This window comes from Hyperolius riggenbachi, chromosome 1 (genome assembly GCF_040937935.1).
Source record: "Hyperolius riggenbachi isolate aHypRig1 chromosome 1, aHypRig1.pri, whole genome shotgun sequence".
NCBI lineage: Eukaryota > Metazoa > Chordata > Amphibia > Anura > Hyperoliidae > Hyperolius > Hyperolius riggenbachi.
In genome coordinates this window covers 182,902,951-182,926,653 of record NC_090646.1, presented here as the reverse complement: position 1 = coordinate 182,926,653, position 23,703 = coordinate 182,902,951, and the positions used below count along the sequence as shown (strand labels likewise).

General features: G+C 42.7%; 1 protein-coding gene across 6 annotated transcripts in view; it reads right to left on the bottom strand.

The window, feature by feature from the left end:
- Positions 1-23,703, bottom strand: part of FBXW7 (F-box and WD repeat domain containing 7) — a 312,068-nt gene that overhangs the window by 23,204 nt on the left and 265,161 nt on the right. For all 6 annotated transcript variants that reach the window (XM_068278997.1, XM_068279003.1, XM_068279011.1 and 3 more), the window contains 4 exons: positions 23,154-23,288; positions 7,728-7,851; positions 7,480-7,616; positions 3,842-3,955 (listed from right to left, as the gene is read on the bottom strand). In XM_068278997.1, coding sequence (XP_068135098.1) covers positions 3,842-3,955; positions 7,480-7,616; positions 7,728-7,851; positions 23,154-23,288 — 510 coding nt within the window. The remainder of the gene's footprint in view (positions 1-3,841; positions 3,956-7,479; positions 7,617-7,727; positions 7,852-23,153; positions 23,289-23,703) is intronic.

Sequence of the window (23,703 nt, the reverse complement as noted above, 5' to 3'; positions counted from 1 at the left end):
CTATTTAAATATGAAAGAAAGTTTTTTTGCAAAATAAAAAAGCAAACTTTCTGCTTCACTTATGAGCTGACATCTGCCTGTTCAATTGAAGTCAACTATAAACACTCCCCTTTAGTCACATGGTTATGAGGAAGAAGACAGGCCTCCCTGATAACAGACTACCTATTGTGGAACTACTACAATAAAGGTGGCCATAGAGTTTGCCACTTAGCGGCCGATCGACCATTCCATGATTTCAGATCAAAATTGGTCAAACAATAACAATATTGATCAGGCATGCTCGGAAATTTTGGGCTCATGTGGTCGATCGGGTGTGATGGGTGTGGCTGCAACGGCGTGTGATGCGGATGAACGCAACGGAACCCCTGGCCGCTGCCTCTTCCAAATGTTTTAGGTCTCCCCTGGTGTCGTGCATTAAAATGCTGTACGCCACATTGTCCGTCATACTTCCGTATTCGGGTCCCACAAGACTACAGGCATATAGCACGTGGGCCGCGCGTGTAACGCCACACACGCGCCCCACATGCTATACCGCCAGCAACCACGTTGTGGGCCAGTGTGGAAGTACAGTGGACACTCAGGGGACAATGTGACAGGTAAAAGTATCTTAATGCACAGGCATAGGGGGGACACGGCAAGCAGCTAGCAGTGTCAGGAGACCAATTTCTGAAAGATTTCATGGTGATATCAATTGGGAATTGGCCTGCAGTGTGTGGGCAGCCAAAAGATCTCTCTTTGTTCAGATTTGATCAGAGAGAGATCTCTCCCTTGATTGAATCTGCCCATCATCGCTAGCTGTATGGGCACCTTAAGTAAGGCGTTAACAGGCAGCTGGAGATTGCTAAGGAGGAGACAAGGGCTATGAATTCATGGAATTGGTACTTGCCTATTATTATTATTATTTAGTATTTATATAGCGCCGACATATTACACAGCGCTGTACAGTGTATATATGTATCTTGTCACTAACTGTCCCTCAAAGGAGCTCACAATCTAATCCCTACCATTGCCATGTGTCTATATTATGTAGTGCAAGTACTGTAGTCTAGCGCCAATTTTTTTAGGGGGAGCCAATTAACTTATCCGTATGTTTTTGGAATGTGGGAGGAAACCGGAGTGCCCGGAGGAAACCCACGCAGACACGGAGAGAACATACAAACTCTTTGCAGATAATGCCCTGGCTGAGATTCGAACCAGGGACCCAGCGCTGCAAGGCGAGAGAGCTATCCGCTACGCCACCGTGCTGCCCATTTCATGAAGACATTTTTTCTACAAAACATTTTTATGCATAATTCAAAATGTTTGTACTACTAAATGCATATAACAAACTGTGCCTGAACTAGAGCTTTTCACCTTCCCACGAGGCGTTGGAAAGTTCCTTTTAGTTACATTCCAGTACGCATGATTGGATTTTTGAAGAGATCACAGTGAAACTTTACTGCTCTTCACATACACATCTCCTTTAATAAATCACCTTTACTCGTGATCTCTGCAGAGTACACTAAAGAAAGTGGAGACTCCCAGCATTCACAATAAAACCAATCTATTGCTTGGCAGAACTTGAAATAAGAAAGCCACAAAAACATTCAGCCCAGGAAAAAAAATAAACTGTATGACGGTAACTGGGGAGCCAGGCTGCAATGGAAGATTAATCAGTGACAATTGTAGTCCAACTACAGGATACGCATCCAAAATGAAGTAAAGATGTACCTCCTACATACTAAACCTAATTTTACAGGCTTTCAGGATGACCATAGACATGCTTCCTTAGCTCCTAAATCATCAGAGCAATTTCAGCATTTTCACAAACTGGCAGCATGGTGGCGTAGTGGTTAGCGCTCTCCCCTTGCAGCGCTGGTCCCTGGTTCCAATTCCAGCCTTGGAGTTTGTATGTTCTCCCTGTGTCTGCGTGGGTTTCCTCCAGGCACTCCGATCTCTTCCCACATGCCAAAAACCTACAGATAAGTTAATTGGTTCCCCCAAGAATTGGCCTTAGACTACGATGGAAATAGGACTATGGTAGGGATTAGATTATGAGCCACTCTGAGGGAGGGATTAGATTGTGAGCCCCTCTGAGGGAGGGATTAGATTGTGAGCCCCTCTGAGGGAGGGATTAGATTGTGAGCCCCTCTGAGGGAGGGATTAGATTGTGAGCCCCTCTGAGGGAGGGATTCGATTGTGAGCCCCTCTGAGGGAGGGATTCGATTGTGAGCTCCCCTGAGGGAGGGATTCGATTGTGAGGGAGGGATTAGATTGTGAGCCTCTCTGAGGGAGGGATTAGATTGTGAGCCCCTCTGAGGGAGGGATTAGATTGTGAGCCCCTCTGAGGGAGGGATTAGATTGTGAGCTCCCCTGAGGGAGGGATTAGATTGTGAGCTCCCCTGAAGGGAGGGATTAGATTGTGAGCCCCTCTGAGGGAGGGATTAGATTGTGAGCCCCTCTGAGGGAGGGATTAGATTGTGAGCCCCTCTGAGGGAGGGATTAGATTGTGAGCCCCTCTGAGGGAGGGATTAGATTGTGAGCCCCTCTGAGGGAGGGATTAGATTGTGAGCCCCTCTGAGGGAGGGATTAGATTGTGAGCCCCTCTGAGGGAGGGATTAGATTGTGAGCCCCTCTGAGGGAGGGATTCCATTGTGAGCCCCTCTGAGGGAGGGATTCCATTGTGAGCCCCTGAGGGAGGGATTAGATTGTGAGCCCCTCTGAGGGAGGGATTAGATTGTGAGCCCCTCTGAGGGAGGGATTAGATTGTGAGCCCCACTGACGGAGAGATTATATTGTGAGCTCATCTGAGGGACAGTTAGTAACAAGAAAATGCATATACCCTGTAAAGTGCTGCGAAAGATGTTGGTGCTATATAAATTCAAATTAAAAATACAATTTAGACCATTTTCTTTGCCCTCAACGCAGCTTTGGTTCCTGCAGAATTCATGCCACGAAGATTTTGGAAATATTCCTATGAGCTAACTGGTCACACTATCATTGGATTATTTGCTGCACATTAATAAAAAAAAATATAATCCCATTCCATCACATCCAAAACTTCCTCCAGCCTCGGCTGCTGACTCCAAATTCTGCCTCCATCATCATCCACTGTGTGATTCAGTTCAGAAGAGCTGGAATGAACCACATTTGCTTACAAAGTCGCTATGGTAAGAAATGGTATATTTGTTTCAATTCATGTACTTTGCTTCCGTGTTTTTGCTGCGAAAAATGCCAAGTCAACCTTCTCTGCCATGCTACTAAGCAGAGAGAGATGGCAGGATTAGTAATGAGGGGAGTATCAGAGTGACACACTTTGGGTTACACCTTCGTAAATTGCCATAATTAGGATCAGTAACACTTACAGTCACATGCTGGGTAACAAACAGCTCATCAAATCTCTGGCTGCATAAGCAGACCAAAAAAAAAGAACTGAATATATAATTTGTATGCAGCCAGACCTGCTGGATGTACATTGTATGCCGTGAAATCAATAAGGGGTTAATATCCACAGAAAATCTTCATAATTGGAGTCAACAGGTCAAGTGACAATGCATCAAGTGCCACCGACCTTTTGTTTTGTACCATTACACTCACATCTGTGGCAAGCATGTAGGGCTTATTCAAGTCAGAAATGCATGCACTTCAGAGTTATGTGCTAGCTAGAATGCATAGTTATTTTGAAGGAACAGACTTATCAAAGCCAAAATAAAAATCAGCATACAAGGCTTTTTAACCAATTCCCTGCAATGCTTTGCCATCAGTACAGTTACAAAACACTTCATTAAACTTTGATTCATACAGACATATTCTGATGGCATTTAAACACCAGAGACTGGTCATTTATAAAGACGAAACTTACCTTCCCAGTAACTGCAGACCAGACCTTTAAAGTGTTGTCATCTGAGCCACTAACTATTCTGTTACCACAAAACTGGAGGCATGTTATCACATGATCATCGTGACCTTTCAACACCTGGTAAACAAACAAAACAACAACCCGGTTAATTATGTAAGAGAAATGGAAATCTTTGAAAAGATATTAAACAAACAGATCCATAAAACACTTTCATTGCACTGCAAAGGAGTACATTAATGCAGCAGAGTACTGTACATTGTTAGCCATCAGTTAAAGCGTACTTCCAGTGAAAAAGACAGAGCCTGTGATGTAAGGCTGTCTTTATGATAGCAGGATCAGTAGGTCCCAAGTTTAATAGCTTACCCACTTACCTTTGTAATTCATCAAGGTCAGAAACTCCACCCCCTCCTCTGAAAAGCAGCCATGGTGGTTTATTTTTCTCAAGTCTTCCAAATCTCTGGCCACCCCACCTGCATTGCTGCTGCATGAACACAGCTCAGCAGCTGTGACCCAATTGGTGGCTGCCAAGCCGTGGGCGGGCTGCAGCAACAAGGGTGGGGGTGGCCTGAGGTCTGGAACACATAACTACAACTGTCTTGCTGATGGAAGGGGTGGAGCATCACCTGTGTAATGAATTATACATCAGCGGGTGACTTATAGACTCTGAGACCCACTGATCGTGCCAGCATTAAGACAGCCTTACATGAGAGGCTATGTCTTTTTCACTGGAAGTACTCTATCAGCAAGTTTTGAATCAGGATGATATTATTTACCTGGTAACTTTAAAAGATGTAGTATTTTAAACTTACCGTAATTAGCCAATAAATTCAAAATGTCCTGCCTTAAGGCATTAATGTGAGTAAAACCAATGTTTTTGCTTTGCTTTAGCATGTGTTCAGTTCTGCAGAGTACAATATCTGTTGGGACATTACACAGGCATCAATTTACTCTAAGGGCTGGAACCCACTAGAGTGTTTTGGGTTTGCTTGTTTTTTGAGTGTGTTGGGATCAATTTAAATAGTGATTTCCCTAAATGCTCTGCCAATGTAAATGGATGGGACAGATTCCACAAGAGCAATTGTGATTAGGCAAATCACAATCGCAGGGCATGCAGCATTTTGTAAGCATTTCCATTCTAATGCATCATATAGGAGCAGGGAAATCGCTCTCCCAAAATCGCTTGCAAAGTGCTACAACTAACCGCTAGCGATTGTGCTTTATAGTGGGTCCCAGACCTAAGATGGACTTTAAAAGGAGTACTTTGTGAGAGTTTTGGACGCTGTAAAAAAGCCAGATATACCATACGTGGCTATTAGCTTTTGCATCCAGAGTCTGTGAATACGGCCTTATAAAAGGCTTTCTGCACTTCCACAAATCGCCACTGCTGCCCACTCACCATTCCTCTGGTGCAAACTAGAATCTGGCACTTCCCTCATTGCTTGCATGCTTTGCACACAACAAAATGTCCAGAGACTGCCAGGTCCTCAGCACCAGGCCAGACGGATGGGCAGAATGGAAGGTATGCCCAGAACAACCTAACTTATAGGATTTCTACTTACGCAGCCCCACCAAACAATGGAAGAAAGCACAGAAGAAAAATCAAATCAAAAGAAAAAAAAAAAACCTGTTCAGATAGATAAAATAGTTAACTAAGAAATAGCCTGCTTGCTTGTCAAAAAAGTAAGGAAGTACTGCTTTCAGAGGCACACAGAGGTTAAATGGTCAGAATTTTAGACCATTTCAGGTCTATGAACAAATAAGCGTAAACTCCAAGAGGCAGAGGCTTCATGCTCTGTTATGTTCCTCTAAGGGTTACATAAAGCATTATTACTGATTATATAAGGCTATCATCATCCCTGGCACTACACAAAGTAAGATAAGACGATAGATGCATAATACAGATATGGTATACATAAATAATGCAGACAGTGTGACAAAACACACAGCAATTACAAGAAATAATAGGGGAGAGATTCCTGCACTTACAACCTAGCTATCTAAAGGAAAAGAAGAAACAAAATGTGGGCCATGAATAAACAGTTACTGAGTCACATTCTGCAGGAAGAAGAGTTTGATCAGCAGCTAAAGGGAATGCTGAGAAAGGAAGATGTATGTCAAAATGTTTACAGTCAATACAGCACAGTTTTAATTTAGTAAGCAGAGAGTGAAACAATCCCATGTGATTCTAGTCATGCCAAAACATAACAGGAAATCAATAGATACAGGCAACTGAAATCACTTGTTCTGTACAATGTACAGACACTTAATTCTTCAGGTGATGAGAATGTATATATCTTATTAGAATGCTGGTGATTTCACTGGCAGATGACAGTATGATCTCCACAAGTCCACAGTCAGTAGTTGGGTACAGTCTATAGCTCGTATCTCATGTTGGCCAAGTTACGTGCTCATGTTTGGGCATCAATGGATCAATTAAAGTAAAACTGAAGCAAAAAGGAAAAAAAAAAAAAGCTTACAATACTCACCTATGGAGGGGAAAGGCAATGAATCCTATAGAGCCTTCCCTGTTCTCTCAGGGTCCCCTCTTTCCACCACTGTCGCCCCCATGGCGTGTTTTCAACCAACTGGTCAAATATGCCTTCAGGGATTCTCGGAAGCCTTCAAAAGCACTACCGTCCACAAGTGCTTATGAAGACGGCCGGCTACATACTGTGCATGCATAATTGTGAACTCACAGTATGGAGCAGACCCTCTTTGTAAACTCTCAAGGACACGAGTGCTTAAGAAGCCTCTTGGGGGCTCCCGGAAATAGCACATTTGAAATGGGGACAGCACTGGAATGCGGACACAGAGAGGATGGGGAAGGCTCTATGAGATCCAGAGCTTTCCTTCTCCACAGGGGAGTATCTGACATTTTGTTTTTAATCTCACTACAGATTTGCTTTAAAGTGGATCCGAGATAAACTTTTACTCATTGCATAATTGTGTTCCTTTCATATAGTTTATAGGGCATTCCTCAAGCCAAATACTTTTTTTGTTTTGTTATAATACTCTAATTTCCTATAAACTAAACAAGCCTCGCCCACAGCTTTTCACAGTGCCTTGGCACTGTAGCAAGGGCTTATGGGAGCTCAGTATGGGGAGGATAGGAGGAGGTTACTAGCCATTGATTTCAGAGGCAGAGGGGAGGAGGAGAGGGGACTGAATTTACACACAGGCAATAGCATTTCCAGCCCTCAGCCTGTGACAATGTGACAAACAGAACATGGTTGCCCTCATCGTCTCACAGGAATAAATCTTTTGAAGCTGTTTGCAACTAGATATGCTGTGCAAACTATCTAAACTTTAGATAAGATATATAGACAAGTTACTTGTTATAGTTAGTTTTTCATCTCGGATCCGTTTTAAACGTTCAGTTAATTTTTAGTGAAAAGTTTTTGCACATGTTAATGCACAGTTACTCTTAATTGCATGGACGTTAAAGCACAGGAACAAGCCATGTAGTCACTGTGCCATGTGTAAAAGTCTGAACATAATAGAGAATAAACCTTTAGGAAAATGTCTGAATTACTCCTGTTTACTGTCATTTAGGAATGTCACATCACAGGCACATTAGTGCTCAATGCACCTCTTGCTTTGAATACAGATGTAAACTCATAAAAGAATGGCAAAGTATTTACCTTCGGAGACTTTAGTTCACCTCGTCGCCAGTTAGTATCGATCCTGTGCTGTCTAATATATGCGCTTTTCCATGGACTGTGGGTGAAACCAGGTTTTAGCACTTTCCTCCTCTTTATATGTAAAGGCTCATCAATACCTGCAAAACATAATGTATTGGAATACATAAGACAATTATAAGTGGAAAGGTCAAACAAGACTATAAAGCGGAAAAACAACAGATGCCATCATAGAGTTTAAAGATACTTGCCATCTTCTTTACACTTTTCTCGCCATAAAAGGTTATCTTCAGCTAGGATTCGCCAGTACCGACAAGTCTGAGCGGCTTGAAGGAGATCTTTAGGTTCAAGAAAGGAGAGAACGTACAATGCCAACTAGAAAAAAAACACGGATATATTAATGGAAGGCAGAAAAATCAATTTTATCACAGATGTCTAAGAGATACAAGCCTAACCAGCTAATTTATCTCATAAAGTACCTCAAATACACTCTTTGCTAGCACACCTGGTATGAACTTCATCACAAGCGAGCAGTAGCCAGATAACTGGATATTAGGGTTCATTCACCCTACAAATATTGCGTAACGCACAGTGCGTTAAAAAAAAAATAAAACATGCACAGCGGTGCATAAAACTTGCGTTATAATGCACATAATGTGAACAGCCACATTCAAAATAATAGGTAGGGCATGGTCATGGGTTATTACTTAATTCATAGTGTGGATGGGCCCTTCTAGATAAGAATACAAGCAATGCTAAAGAAAATATATAAAAACAGATCATTTTACATCTGCCTGGTGTTGCAGACTGTGTGAGTCCAGAATGCCTTATACAATACAATGGGTTATAGAAGGAAACCACTAATGCTTGAGATTATCTTAAAAAGAAGCACAAAAGCAGACATAAAACAAAGCATATAGGCAGAGGTTGTTCTCTCAAAACCTTGGAAATTACCATATACATAATTTAAATTCCACAATATAAAGGTTCCCTACAGCCAGAATTCATGTACAGCACAATCCTGGGCAGTGCTGCAAAGCACCTTCATCAGCCTTCAAGTTGCTTGAAGGACATTTTGATTGTTCTGTAAGGAAACGACTAGGGATGGTCAATAAGATACAACTACTTTTGAGTTTATGCAAATTGATAATTTTCCGAAAAAATGTATGGAACATGAAAATGGACAAATATACCGAAGCTTGTGCAGGATTTGATTGGTCTATTTTTAAACAGCATTAATTCATTAAGGTTGCATATGATGTACTGCAATGTTAAACCTATGCGCTGCTCACAGTGCACTGAGATGTAACGTGCTGCGCTAGGTGAAAGTAGAGCATGTAGTACGCTGAACATAACTACTGCCAATGTTATGATGTTTGCACATGCGCCATGTAGTAAGCAGCAGATGCAGAGTGCCGTATATTCCGGCGTATAAGACGACTGGGCGCATAAGAAGACCCCCCCCCAACTTTTCCAGTTAAAATATAGAGTTTGGGATATACTCGCCGTATAAGACTACCCCTCTTCCAACGCACACCAAATTAAAATAAAAAAAATAATGTACTGGTGCTGTGTATGAACATATACTGATGCTGTACTGTATGTGTTACCCAGTATATAACAGTATATAGTCAATTGACTTGTTGCATTGGTCAACTCTCCTTAAAGGAATACTATCGATACCCAAGTGTTCTAAAATGACAATGTACAAATAATGTCTAAGTAGCTGTGTAAACATTTTCCTACTTTTCATGTTAAATATCAGAGGCAAAAGCTATAATTTATTGAGGGTAGGATTTAGCTATATTGGGACAAATCAATTGCAGAAGGGGTGTTTGCTTCAATGCACAGCCAGAGTTGCATATCAGACTACAGAAAGCAAATATCAAACATATCAAACTCTGAAAGCAAAAACAATATGAAAAAGCTGTGAGAATTAGTTAAATTTCCTCTGCTCTCTTCAGCCACTTTAGGGCCCGTTTCCACTATCGCGAATCCGCATGCGTTGCCCGCATGCGGATTCGCACAGTCAGTACAAGTGGATGGGACTGTTTCCACTTGTGCGTTTCCCCGCACGTTTTTTTGTGCAGGAAAAATCTGCAGGGTAGGGCCCTCAGAATTCGCCTGCGTGTGGAATGCAGGCGAATCGCACGCAATGTATTTAATAGGGAAATCGCATGCGTTTTCCCCATGCGTTTTTTGCCGCGATTTCGCATGCGATTTCGCATAGGTATTAATGTTAATTTACACAGGCAGTGGCATGGTTAAATTCGCATACAGCCTTACCTATGCGAAATCGCATGCGAAATCGCGGCAAAAAACGCATGCGGAATCGTACCCGCATGCGATTTGCCTGCGGTGATTCGCCGGCGATTCCGCAACGCTATAGTGGAAACGGGCCCTTAGTCAGAAACACAGGACACAGGAGCTGCAGCTCCTGTGTCCTGTCTCTCTCTGACACACACAAAGCTACACAAAGAGTTATCTGATCAAGTGTGAGGGGAATTTCCCCTCTCCTCATGGCTCAGTCAGCCGTCAGTTTTGGCGTCAGTAAACTTTGAATGTATATTGATAACAGTAAACAAAGAAGTTGCTACTAAAATGTATACACCAGTACTTAGCAGCACTTCCCAAACAATTCCTGTGTCAATTGAAAAAAATATGTGAATCGATAGTATTCCTTTAAGTAGACTGGTCAGCTCTCCTTGTCTACCTGTTTATCAGAGCGGTATGGAGAATAGATTGCGCTCCCTCAGCAGGGAGATCTGAGAGGCGGTAACACGACAGTGCGTATCACCCGGCATCAATGACACCCAGCGTATAAGACGACCCCCAACTTTTCAGAAGATTTTCAAGGTTTAAAACGTAGTCTTATACGCAGGAATATACAGTAATTGCTATAATCAGTACCCCCACCCATTAATTTAGTCTGCTTAAGTGCACATGCGACGCACATTTATTACATCACTCTCTGTAATGCTTCTGTGAACTAACGATTCCTGCACTGTGCTAACACAACGTCCCAATGTGAACCGAAACTCAAATCTGCATTAACTTGCAAATTATTTGCATCTCATTGACCATCCTTATGCTTCATACACACTTGAGATAAAAGTCTTTGGAAAATGAAAGATCACAGACCAATTTTACCCCCTTCCATGTAGTATGAGAGCCATACTCTACACAGTCTATTCTATGGAGCTGAACTCCCCATCAGATAAAATCTTTGCAAGATGCTGCACACACAGAGGCTGTACAGACACAAAAGATCATTATCTGCAAAAGATCTGTTCCTGCAAAAAATCCATTCCTGCAAAATGCATTTATAGTCTATGAGATCTGCAGATCCTCATACACACTTGGTTTAACAGACTTCATCTGCATATCTGTCTGGCAATCATCTGCAGATCTGAAGATCCATCCTGGTGGATCTGATCTGCAGATGATTATATTATATATATATATATATATATATATATATATATATATATATATATATACACACACACACACACACACACACACACACACACACACACACACACACACACACACACACACACACACACACACACACACACACACACACACACACACACACACACACACACTTCCTGGTTAGCAGGCATGTTTTTTGTTTGTAAACACTGCCTAAAAAAAAAGCCAGGATTGCGGCGGGGAGCGGCGTAAACGGCAAAAGAGGAATCCAGGAGATGACAAAGACTTGATTGGTATGTTTTTTATTGTAAGAATCGAACAGTGCAGATTCTCTTTAATACAGTCATAATAAATATTAATGTATATCTGAAAAGTAACAGTAAGGGTGAATATGATTAGCATACCAGCAAGTGGCAGTAAGTCCAAGTTTTTGGGGTGGAGGAAAAGCATGAGTGGCATCATCACCAAACAAAAGCAATGGCAGCCTCTGTATTTCTTATAGATCAAATATACTTTAAAACAAGCTTATCTGCAACTCTGCAGCATTACCATTACAAAAAAAGATCTGCAATGTCTTTATGTCTGGTAAATGCAGGGGTGTTTTGACGCCTATCCCTTTAATTATCTGCCATTTCTTTGACTGATGCACCTGCAATCAGGCTCCCAGAATTCACCCCCTAACAACATCTGCTCAATGTCTCTCATGCTGGTTTAGAAATTCACATTAACATGCAGATTTTTCAGCAGTTTTAAAAGCATTAACATACTGACAAAAAAAACCCCCCAAAAAAACCTGTTATTAATATGAAACATTTATCAAAGACATTTCAATTGCACACAATTTCTCGACAAATCCAAGTATTATAAATCTGACAACTTCGAACACGCCTTGTTTACCCACAAAATATTCAGCAGACCCTCCATCCTTCGAAAAGCTCATGTGATCTGGCCTTTTCCTATTCTCCCAGCAGTCGCTGGCTTTGTCCCTCATTGTTGTGGCTTGATTGTTTAAGTGTCTGTGTGTCGCGCATACGCCACGGCTCTGTACTGCAGCATGGTGTACTGCCAGATTGCAACTAACAGCTGGCTCTGGTAAATGAGACACATCAAATCAGGGAGGAAATTACTTATTTCTAAGTGTAGTTCTCTGAAGACATGATCCTCTAAAGGATTAAATTAAACTATTGCCAGAATATCCTCTTAAACATCCCCTCCATTAAACCAAGACCATGTGCGCTGAAAATAATGACATTAAAAAAGATAAAATAATAATTTAAAAAAAGGGAAAATAAAACAAAAACAAAACAAACAAACACAGAACATCTATATCGCGCTTTTCTCCTGGCGGACTCAAAGCGCCAGAGCTGCAGCCACTAGGACGCGCTCTATAGTCAGTAGCAGTGTTAGGGAGTCTTGCCCAAGGTCTCCTACTGAATAGGTGCTGGCTTACTGAACAGGCAGAGCCGAGATTCGAACCCAGGTCTCCTGTGTCAGAGGCAGAGCCCTTAACCATTACACTATCCAGCCACCGCTAAAATAAATGCACCAATGGCAATTATTTCTTCTAGGTTTCACTGACTTAGCAGTATGAGCTGCTTTTAAGACCAACTTTGAACAGAAATATAAACATTAATAAGACAAGAACAGCAAATGCTCAAGCTACTCGCATATAATCACTATTTCAGCTATTTAAAACAAGGACCAACCTTGTTCCTTTAAGAAGTAACAATTAAGGGGCTACACTGGTATTATTACATGTTTAAATCCAGACTGAAAACCCACCTGTTTAGTTTGGCATTTGCAGAAATATAACTTTTGTTGTGTGAATACTTCATCCTACTACCAATAACTGAATCTGAGAGAGCCTAAGCGCTTTGAGTTCTATAGGAGAAAAGCGCTATAGAAATGTTATTGTATTGTATTATGGCACCCTCAGCACTCCAACCAAAGCCTGTTCAACACGGTTTTTGTACAACTTGTTGTAGTACAAAAATACTGCGAATGCAATCAGGATTTTCTTTCAAGCCCAAAGGACTTCTCAACTAATCCTACGCATAAAATACACAAAACCAGGGCTGTGGAGTCAGAGTTGAGGAGTCAGAGCATTTTCGGGTACCCGAGTCGGTGGTTTCATAAACTAAGGAGTCTGAATCAGATGATTTTTGTACCAAATCCACAGCGCTGGTAAGTATTAAGGAGTCGGAGTGTCGGAGTCATTTGGAAACCTGGATTCGGAATTGGTAGTTTCATAAACTGAGGAATTGGAGTCGAAGTTGGAGGCGGATGATTTTTGTACCGACTCCACAGTCCTGCACAAAACAATAGATTTCTAGTACACAACAGATTTCAGGCAGACACTCAATTTAAAAATTGCAAAATGCAATCGCAAATGAGTTTTGCATTTCACGGGTTGCGATTTTACTATGTTAGCCTCAATCGAAACGCAGGAAAAAATGCAGCAAATCACAACTCAATTGAGAGGGATACATTGAGGCTGCCATATTTAATTCATTTTAAGCAATACCAGTTGCCTGGCTAGGCGGCTGATCCTCTGCCTCTAATACTTTTAGCTATAGACCCTGAGCAAGCAATGCAGTGCATCAGGCATTTCTGTCATTGTCAAATATGACAAGATTAGCTGCATGCTTGTTTCTGGTGTGCGATGAAGACACTTCTGTAGCCAAAGAGGTCAGCAGGGCTGCCAGGCAACGGGAATTTTTTAAAAGGATACAAATATGGCAGCCTCCATATTCTTCTCACTTCAGTTGTCCAATACATCCCACCACATTGCTATGAGGTAATAAATGGCATTCAATTTAAATGTTAATAATAATAATAATAATGTTAGTTTTAATGCTGTGGCTGACTGAAGAGTGTGTGTGCACACGAAAGAATATATATTTTTTAAGCAGAGGTTCACTTTATAAATCTACTTTCTGGCATAATGGAATGAACATGGCGAGCGTGCATTTGAGGATATGGCACAAGGCGTATTAAGATGCTTTATGTAACTCTGCTAACTACTATAACAATTAGATATAATAATAATTAAAGAAAGGTGTGGATAGTTTTAGCTAGAACAGATATAATGTCTCCCTTACCAGGTGGCATTATTGCAATGAATGTGCTATGCATTCCTAGTAATACTATATTTAAACACAATACGGCTAAAAGCGAGATTGTGAAACACAGCTGGAAGATTACGTATTGTCACTAACAGGTGATGACCAAACTAACAACTCCAAGAAGCATTCTGTGTCTATATGCACACAAACACTATCAATGTGGCACTACACTACAATCCAACAGCTAGCAATTCACTTACAGAATGGTTCTAGCCAAGACTGCCTGCTGAGGTTTGTAGCATACAAGGACACCATAAGACCCCATACAGTTGCCAAAGGGGGCATCTGGCAGAGAAACACATGAGCCATCAGCTATAAGCTTGCTATGTTGTGCATTAGATTCATCAAAACCAACAATACCTGCAGCTTTGAAGACACAGAGGGCGTTGCACCCTTGGTGCCCCCCAGTCAATGCTAGGTAAGATTCTAGATATTCTGTAAGGTTGCCATGACAACTAAAATGACAATACAAGCAATAAATCAGAGACTTGTTAGAAGATTAAGATAACCTGATCACAAAAAGGTTCATGAACTCACAATGCTTGCGGGAAAGATTCTAACCAGACATACCGTACATATACGCATAATTTTAAAAAATGCACAACATCAATGCACTCCAAAACCAAATACAGCAACACTGAAGATTACTTAATTTAAACATGCAGAATACATCTGCAATGAAAGCACACCTCCAGGCACCCTTGAAATATTAGGGCTGTGGGGGTATTTAACCTGCTTCATGCCTCTATACAGGGAGTGCAGAATTATTAGGCAAATGAGTATTTTGACCACATCATCCTCTTTATGCATGTTGTCTTACTCCAAGCTGTATAGGCTCGAAAGCCTACTACCAATTAAGCATATTAGATGATGTGCATCTCTGTAATGAGAAGGGGTGTGGTCTAATGACATCAACACCCTATATCAGGTGTGCATAATTATTAGGCAACTTCCTTTCCTTTGGCAAAATGGGTCAAAAGAAGGACTTGACAGGCTCAGAAAAGTAAAAAATAGTGAGCTATCTTGCAGAGGGATGCAGGACTCTTAAAATTGCAAAGCTTCTGAAGCGTGATCGAACAATCAAGCGTTTCATTCAAAATAGTCAACAGGGTCGCAAGAAGCGTGTGGAAAAACCAAGGCGCAAAATAACTGCACATGAACTGAGAAAAGTCAAGCGTGCAGCTGCCAAGATGCCACCAGTTTGGCCATATTTCAGAGCTGCAACATCACTGGAGTGCCCAAAAGCACAAGGTGTGCAATACTTAGAGACATGGCCAAGGTAAGAAAGGCTGAAAGACGACCACCACTGAACAAGACACACAAGCTGAAAACGTCAAGACTGGGCCAAGAAATATCTCAAGACTGATTTTTCTAAGGTTTTATGGACTGATGAAATGAGAGTGAGTCTTGATGGGCCAGATGGATGGGCCCGTGGCTGGATTGGTAAAGGGCAGAGAGTTCCAGTCCGACTCAGACGCCAGCAAGGTGGAGGTGGAGTACTGGTTTGGGCTGGTATCATCAAATATGAGCTTGTGGGGCCTTTTCGGGTTGAGGATGGAGTCAAGCTCAACTCCCAGTCCTACTGCCAGTTTCTGGAAGACACATTCTTCAAGCAGTGGTACAGGAAGAAGTCTGCATCCTTCAAGAAAAACATGATTTTCATGTAGGACAATGCTCCATCACACGCGTCCAAGTACTCCACAGCGTGGCTGGCAAGAAAGGGTATAAAAGAAGAAAAACTAATGACATGGCCTCCTTGTTCACCTGATCTGAACCCCATTGAGAACCTGTGGTCCATCATAAAATGTGAGATTTACAAGGAGGGAAAGCAGTACACCTCTCTGAACAGTGTCTGGGAGGCTGTGGTTGCTGCTGCACGCAATGTTTATGGTGAACAGATCAAAACACTGACAGAATCCATGGCTGGCTGGCTTTTGAGTGTCCTTGCAAAGAAAGGTGGCTATATTGGTCACGGATTTGTTTTGTTTTTGAATGTCAGAAATGTATATTTGTGAATGTTGAGATGTTATATTGGTTTCACTAGTAAAATAAATAATTGAAATGGGTATATATTTGTTTTTTGTTAAGTTGCCTAATAATTATGCACAGTAATAGTCACCTGCACACACAGATATCTCCCTAAAATAGCTAAAACTAAAAACAAACTTAAAACTACTTTCAAAAATATTCAGCTTTGATATTAATGAGTTTTTTGGGTTCATTGAGAACATGGTTGTTCAATAATAAAATTATTCCTCAAAAATACAACTTGCCTAATAATTCTGCACTCCCTGTATTGTTATGAGTGGATGGCGAGAACTGGAAGCTACTGCTATTCCCAATTATCAAATAGTAATTGCCTTTTTGTGATGATAATCTTCTGGCTTCTGTGGTGTCTGACTCAGCCCTGAAACAAGCATGCCGCCAGTGGAGTTGGGTTAAAGAAAACCTGAGCCGAAGCTCGGTTTCAAAAACACATACTTCCTAAACAAGAGGCAGTCTCTGGATCCTATAGAGACTTCCCACATCTGCCTTGCCGGGACTAACATCAGGCCACGCTACTCTTCAGGCATGAGTGTGGCCATGCTGCACCCCCGCAAGCGTGGCTGCAACTGAGGGAGAGGACTCAGCTTTCTGCTCAGACGCGGTGTGTCCTTGCTTGTGCATGAAAAGGAGTGCAACCCAGATGTTCCTACCAATAAGCCTTTGTCAGTTTTCTTTTGGAAGTCCGTGGTCAGTGACGTGGGACTGGAGGTCAGTGTAGGAAGCCTCTATGGGATCCAAAGACTTCCCTCTTCTTAGGCAAGTATGTTTTTTTGCACCTGAGGTCCGCCTCAAGTAACTAAAGCCTCACACTGTAAGATTGTTAGAACAGACTCATGTTCTCGAGTGTAAGTATCTACATGTACAGCACAGTACCACTTAGCATGCTGGAACCTTTTACAGTGTAACATTACTACTACTGGGTAATTGCATCAGACATTATTACAGCAGACTTAAACTAACAGTACAGTCAACACAAAGTGAACCTAAGATGAAGCACCCTCATGTATTTTAAATATATTTATCTATATCTATCTATAACATCTCTATCAGTGGAAACAGAGAAAACACCTACCCTGCTCTGTTTCATCCGTCACTGCTCAGCCTGCTTCGTATCAGCCCTGATAAAATCCCCAACTAAGCAGTCAGTCTGGCTTTGCTCAGGAATCATCATAGCTAAGTCATTATAGCAGAGCCAGAAGGGGGCAGGCTTGGGCTTGAAAAAGACATCAGAGAAGACAGAATCAGCTATAAAGATTCCTGAGCAAAGCCAGACTGAATTCTCAGTTGGTTATTTTTTAGGGCTGATAACAAGCACGCTGAACAGTGAAGGATGAAACAGAGAGCAGGGTAGGTGTTTTCTCTAATCTAATGTTTCCACTGATATATATGGTAAATATATGAGGGTGCTTCGTCTCTGGTTCACTTTAAAATGGTTCATCAATATAAAATAACTCATCATTAAATATTGCTATACCTTTTAACTTCAGTCTGCAACTGTTTAAATAATTTCCAGATACTTGCTGGAAAGAATGGCTACGGCACACAGCTGTGTGGTAAACATTCAGAACTATCCTCTCATTGTCTCACAAGGCTGCTAGATATGTTCTTTGAGTTGTTAGTAATTTCGAACCGTTCTCAGATTTCCCTTCAAATATATGCAGCTTAGGACTGGCCAATAAAAAAAAAAAAAAAAAAATTATAAAATCAAGAAACGCAAGTGGTTGACCCAATTCCAAGTTGCATATACATTAAACTAATTAAGTATTTGATAAAATACCAGAAACTAGAATAAGGAATGAGTAAATCAGCCGAGACACCTCTTCTGAGCCTCGGTGTATACAAGGTGTTATGTAAAAGGTGGGTCCCTTCCAGCAGGAGGGAGTTCAGCATGGATTGCAGGGCGTTATGGGACTGGGATTCAGCATTACTTCATTTTAGTAAACAGATGCCAAGGAGAGGTGTGTAAGCCTGCTAAGAGTGCCCATAAACAGTACAATATTTTCCTGAGATTCATGCATTCGATCTGAGGCATCTGAAGTAATCGTAAGATAATTATTGATTATTCCCATAAACGGGTTCATTAGGGCGCTTTCTATTCCGATATGATCGTAAAATCCACAATTTATGTGGACAAAATTCTGAATTTTAATCAACCATAGAATCAGTTCACTTTAATGTTTCCACATACTGCATGGTTTCTGTACAATTTGATAGCAAAAATCTGATCGAATGATCACATCTGAGAAAAATATTGTACCATTAATGGGCACCTTGATAAGGCAACTTTAAAGAGAACCCGAGGTGTGTTTAAAGAATGTTATCTGCATACAGAGGCTGGATCTGCCTATACAGCCCAGCCTCTGTTGCTATCCCAAACCCCACTAAGGTCCCCCTGCACTCTGCAATCCCTCATAAATCACAGCCGTGCTGTGCGGCTGTGTTTACATCTGTAGTGTCAGTCTCAGCTGCTCCCCCGCCTCCTGCATAGCTCCGGTCCCTGCCCCCGTCCCTTCCCTCCAATCAGCAGGGAGGGAAGGGATGCAGGCGGGGACCGGAGTTCTGCAGGAGGCGGGGAGAGCAGCAGACTGACACTATAGAGATAAACACAGCCAGCTCTGACAAGCTGTTTGTCAGCAGCACGGCTGTGATTTATGAGGGATTGCAGAGTGCAGGGGGACCTTAGGGGGGTTTGGGATAGCAACAGAGACTGGGCTGTATTGGCAGATCCAGCCGCTGTATGCAGATAATATTCTTCAAACCCACCTCGGGTTCTCTTTAAAGCAGTGCCTGGATAGTGTAATGGTTAAGGGCTCTGCCTCGGAGAAAGGAGACCTCGAATCTCTGCCCTTCCTATTCAATAAGCTGCACCTAATCAGTAAGGAGTTCTTATGCGAGACTCCCTAACACTGCTACTGCCTACTGAGTGCGGTCTTGTGGCTGCCTCGCAATCAGTGGCGGCTCCAGGAATTTTTTTTAGGGGGTGCTATGCAGGTGCTGGACCAATTTCCGGGGGAGCTGACGACCTGCGGCGTGCTAAGCGCGCCGCGGCAAAAAATGGGTGTGGCTACAACCTGCGGCGCACGAAGCGCGTCGCGGCGAAGAAATGGGCGTGGTCATGACCGGATGAGGGCGGGGCTAACTGTAATTTAAAGTGAACCCAGGGTGAGAGTGATATGGTGGCTGCCATATTTATTTCCTTTTAAACAATACTAGTTGCCTGGCAGCCCTGCTGATCTATTTGGCTGTAGTAGTGAACTGAATTACACCAGAAACAAGCCATGCAGCTAATCTTGTCAGTTCTGACAATATTGTCAGAAACCCCTGACCTGCTGCATGCTTGTTCAGGGTCTATGGTTGAAAGAATAAGAGGCAGAGGACCAGCACGGCAGCCAGGCAACTGGTATTGCTTAAAGGGAGATAAATATGGCAGCCTCAATATTATTCTCACCTCGGGTTCCCTTTAAAAGTGCAACGCAAAGACAGAGGGCCCAAGTTTTGGTGACCCTTTTCCCAGAAAATTCACATAATTGTGCAGGTTTTCTCAAGAAAATACACGTAATGTGAGCAGATTTTAACAAAAAACACGTCCAATGACCCCAATATGCACAATCGTTATCAGATATGGCTCCAATATGCACAATCGGTAGCAGATATGGCTCCAATATGCACAATCGGTAGCAGATATGGTCCCAATATGCACAATCGGTGGCAGATATGGCCCCAATATGCACAATCGGTAGCAGATATGACCCCAATATGCACAATCGGTAGCAGATATGACCCCAATATGCACAATCGGTAGCAGATATGACCCCAATATGCACAATCGGTAGCAGATATGACCCCAATATGCACAATCGGTAGCAGATATGACCCCAATATGCACAATCGGTAGCAGATATGGCCCCAATATGCACAATCGGTAGCAGATATGGCCCCAATATGCACAATCGGTAGCAGATATGGCCCCAATATGCACAATCGGTAGCAGATATGGTCCCAATATGCACAATCGGTGGCAGATATGGTCCCAATATGCACAATCGGTGGCAGATATGGTCCCAATATGCACAATCGGTGGCAGATATGGTCCCAATATGCACAATCGGTGGCAGATATGGTCCCAATATGCACAATCGTTATCAGATATGGCCCCAATATGCACAATCGGTAGCAGATATGACCCCAATATGCACAATCGGTAGCAGATATGACCCCAATATGCACAATCGGTAGCAGATATGACCCCAATATGCACAATCGGTAGCAGATATGACCCCAATATGCACAATCGGTAGCAGAAATGACCCCAATATGCACAATCCGTAGCAGATATGACCCCAATATGCACAATCCGTAGCAGATATGACCCCAATATGCACAATCCGTAGCAGATATGACCCCAATATGCACAATCCGTAGCAGATATGACCCCAATATGCACAATCCGTAGCAGATATGACCCCAATATGCACAATCCGTAGCAGATATGACCCCAATATGCACAATCCGTAGCAGATATGACCCCAATATGCACAATCCGTAGCAGATATGACCCCAATATGCACAATCCGTAGCAGATATGACCCCAATATGCAAAATCAGCATCACCTGAAAAAGAAAAGAAAAACCCATTTACTCACCTACAGCCAGAAGACCTTCTTTCCCGACCTCCTGTCCCGAGTCCCGACCTCATTGTGGCGCGCAGCCCACGATCCTCTTCCTTCCCGACGTCACGACGAGACTTCCTGCCTGCATGCAGAGAGCAGGGCTACGGGAAAATGGCCGCCCGAAGCCATGCACTGCAGACTCGAAGTCTGCAGAACAGGGCTCCGGGCGGCCATCTTACCGTAGCCCTGCCTGCTGCTCCGTGCTGCCGCTGTGTGAACTGACTTGGCGTCTTTTAGACGCCTGAAGTCAGTTCACTCCAGGGGGTGCTTTGGGGGTGCTTGGACAATTCTAGGGGGTGCTCGAGCACCCCCTTGCACCCCCCTGGCGCCGTCCCTGCTCGCAATCGCTTTAAGTCGGACAGGAGAAAAGCGCTATACAAATACTGGAATTATTATTAAAAAGTGTACCAGAGACAAAGCTTGGGTACAAAATCTCATATTTAATAAGAGAGACCTGGGGTCCCCGGCTGTCGTGCGAACCAGTGTTTGTGATTTTAAATTTCTTTTTTGCAGCTTCCAGGATGCGGTTGACAGGTGAGTGGTTAGGGAGGGGACTGTGTGGGAGATGCCTACACGCGGCGGTCCCTGTAAAAGATGTAATAACGATTACGTCCAATCGAGCCTTCCACCTGAATGCTAATTTATGCAATTCCTGCTAGATTTGGTATGGCAGGAAAAGGGTGTATGACCGTACACCTGATTGGCGCCTGCTGACCAGATAGAGGTAGGAAATTGCTTGAACTGGTAGTGAGCAAATGTGTGTGTTGCAGTTAGCATTCAGTTTAGAGGCAGTGGGGGTGAAGTCCCTGGTAGTGAGAGTTCCAGGGCTCGCCTGCATTTGCCTCTAGGTATCGCATGGTGGTTTGGTGGCCCCAGCTAGTAAGAGAGACCTGGGGCTCCTGGCTGTCATGCGAACCAGTGTTTGTGATTTTAAATTTCTCTTCCTATTCAGTAAGCTGCACCTAATCAGTAAGGAGTTCTTATGCGAGACTCCCTAACACTGCTACTGCCTACTAAGTGCGCTCTAGTGGCTGCCTCGCAAGCGCTATAAGTCTGACAGGAGAAAAGCGCCATACAAATACTGGAATTATTATTAAAAAGTGTACCAGAGGCAAAGCTTGGGTACAAAATCTCATATTTAATAAGACGGAGGAAGCCTCAAGTCATATAGAGGCTTCCCATGCCATCCTCTAGAATCCATTATCACCCTGAAGAAATCCATTAAGGGCTAGTCAGAATTAAAATTGAGTCCACGCCCCTTTTCAGACCCGAGCACAGCCATACTGCTTCTGCATGAGCACGGCTAGGCAGTAATCTGTACACTAGCGGCGCCATGCTGTTGAGCAGGCTTGGCCATGCTTCTGCAGGTGCAGCATAGCCGCACTGGTGCCGGAATAGGAGCTTAGACCCAAAGTGCAGGAGGGTCCCCGGGCAACAGCGGGGGTCCAGAGGACAGCATGACAAGGCTTCCCTTTCCTTAGGTAAGCTTTTTTTTTTTTTTTCCCCTTCATCAAAGCTTTGCTCTAATGTTACATGGCTTTCACGGACATAGAAAATAAAAGCAAAGGAAGCATAAACAGCATAAAAAAGTGATAATGGCCTCTATCACCACCATTTACTTTCTAATCAAATTCTCATCATCAACAGTACAGCATTAAGAAGCAAAGATCAAAAAACTCCTCACAACATTAATTAATCTCTTTGAGAAGGGCAAAAAAAGCTAAACAAAAAGATAAAAAGATCATAAAAGAGGCGGCATTCACAGGTCTATTAATCCTAACAACTAAGCAATGGTGCACAGTTAATGAATTAATGGAAGAGTCATCCAAAGCAGATATGCTGCCCTGCATTCTCTAATGAATGCAATACATGGGATTTGTACCTAGTGTACAGAGGAGAGCAGCTGTATAGCTGTATGCGAGGCCTGCAATGCAGCGTGGATCAATGTGCTTGCATGGGGAGAGGTTATGACATGAATCAGCCCCTACACTGCAGCATTCCCTGCAAGCCAGGAGATATACAAAGCACACAGGCCTTTCAAGTCATTTCACGCTGATTATCAATACAGCACCAATACGTTGTGCAAAATTACAACTTGGGGTTTACCAGACATGGGACTTGCCACAGTTATCAAGCTATTTTCACATAGTGAGTGCATAACAACAACAATAACAAACTACTTACCGCACTAAATCACTTCGATGTTCCAGATTATGTCGCTTTAAAACAGCACTAAATCACTTAGATGTGTCAGCCAGTATTGCTCTAACACGGTAATTAACACAGAACATGCGACTGCTTAATACTGTAATTAGAGTAGCAGCAGTTATAGGTGGCAGATGAGGGCAGCTCCTGTTTTTACAACTAGCAGTGCCCCTTAACAGCTGAGAAATCTCACCTCTTTAGGCAGTAAAGAAATAAAGTCCCGTTGAAACTGAGGCTCAATAACTTGCATCATATGCTTCACTTGGGTTGGTTCACAACTGTCTATGAGTTCATCCAAAGCCAGCAGCTTCTCCGGACCACTCCAGCTCTGCAGAGGGAAAAACAAGGCAATCAGTCAGGAAAGGGAACCCCCTTACGCAAACTCATCATACAGATATGTTAATGATTAACCTGATACCTTATTTGATAGAAAATACAACTTTGTCAAATAACTGATGCTTAGAGGGACAGAAGAATCTGACAGAAAATTGTATGGTGTTGTACTAGGCATAATGAATAGCATTGTGTTATTTTGAAGTCGAAAAAGCCTTATGCCTTTTTTAAGCCTAATTTCCAACATGTTGGAAATTATCTACCTGGCAGGTAAATCTAAGTCAATTGTATGGTGTATACCTAGCATTATCCACATCTGTAGCAGATGTCAAGACTGAATGCTTCATCTGCTAGCTCCTTCCTCACTTTACTCAGTCCTCCCCTAATATTTGTCATCTATCAACTGGTAC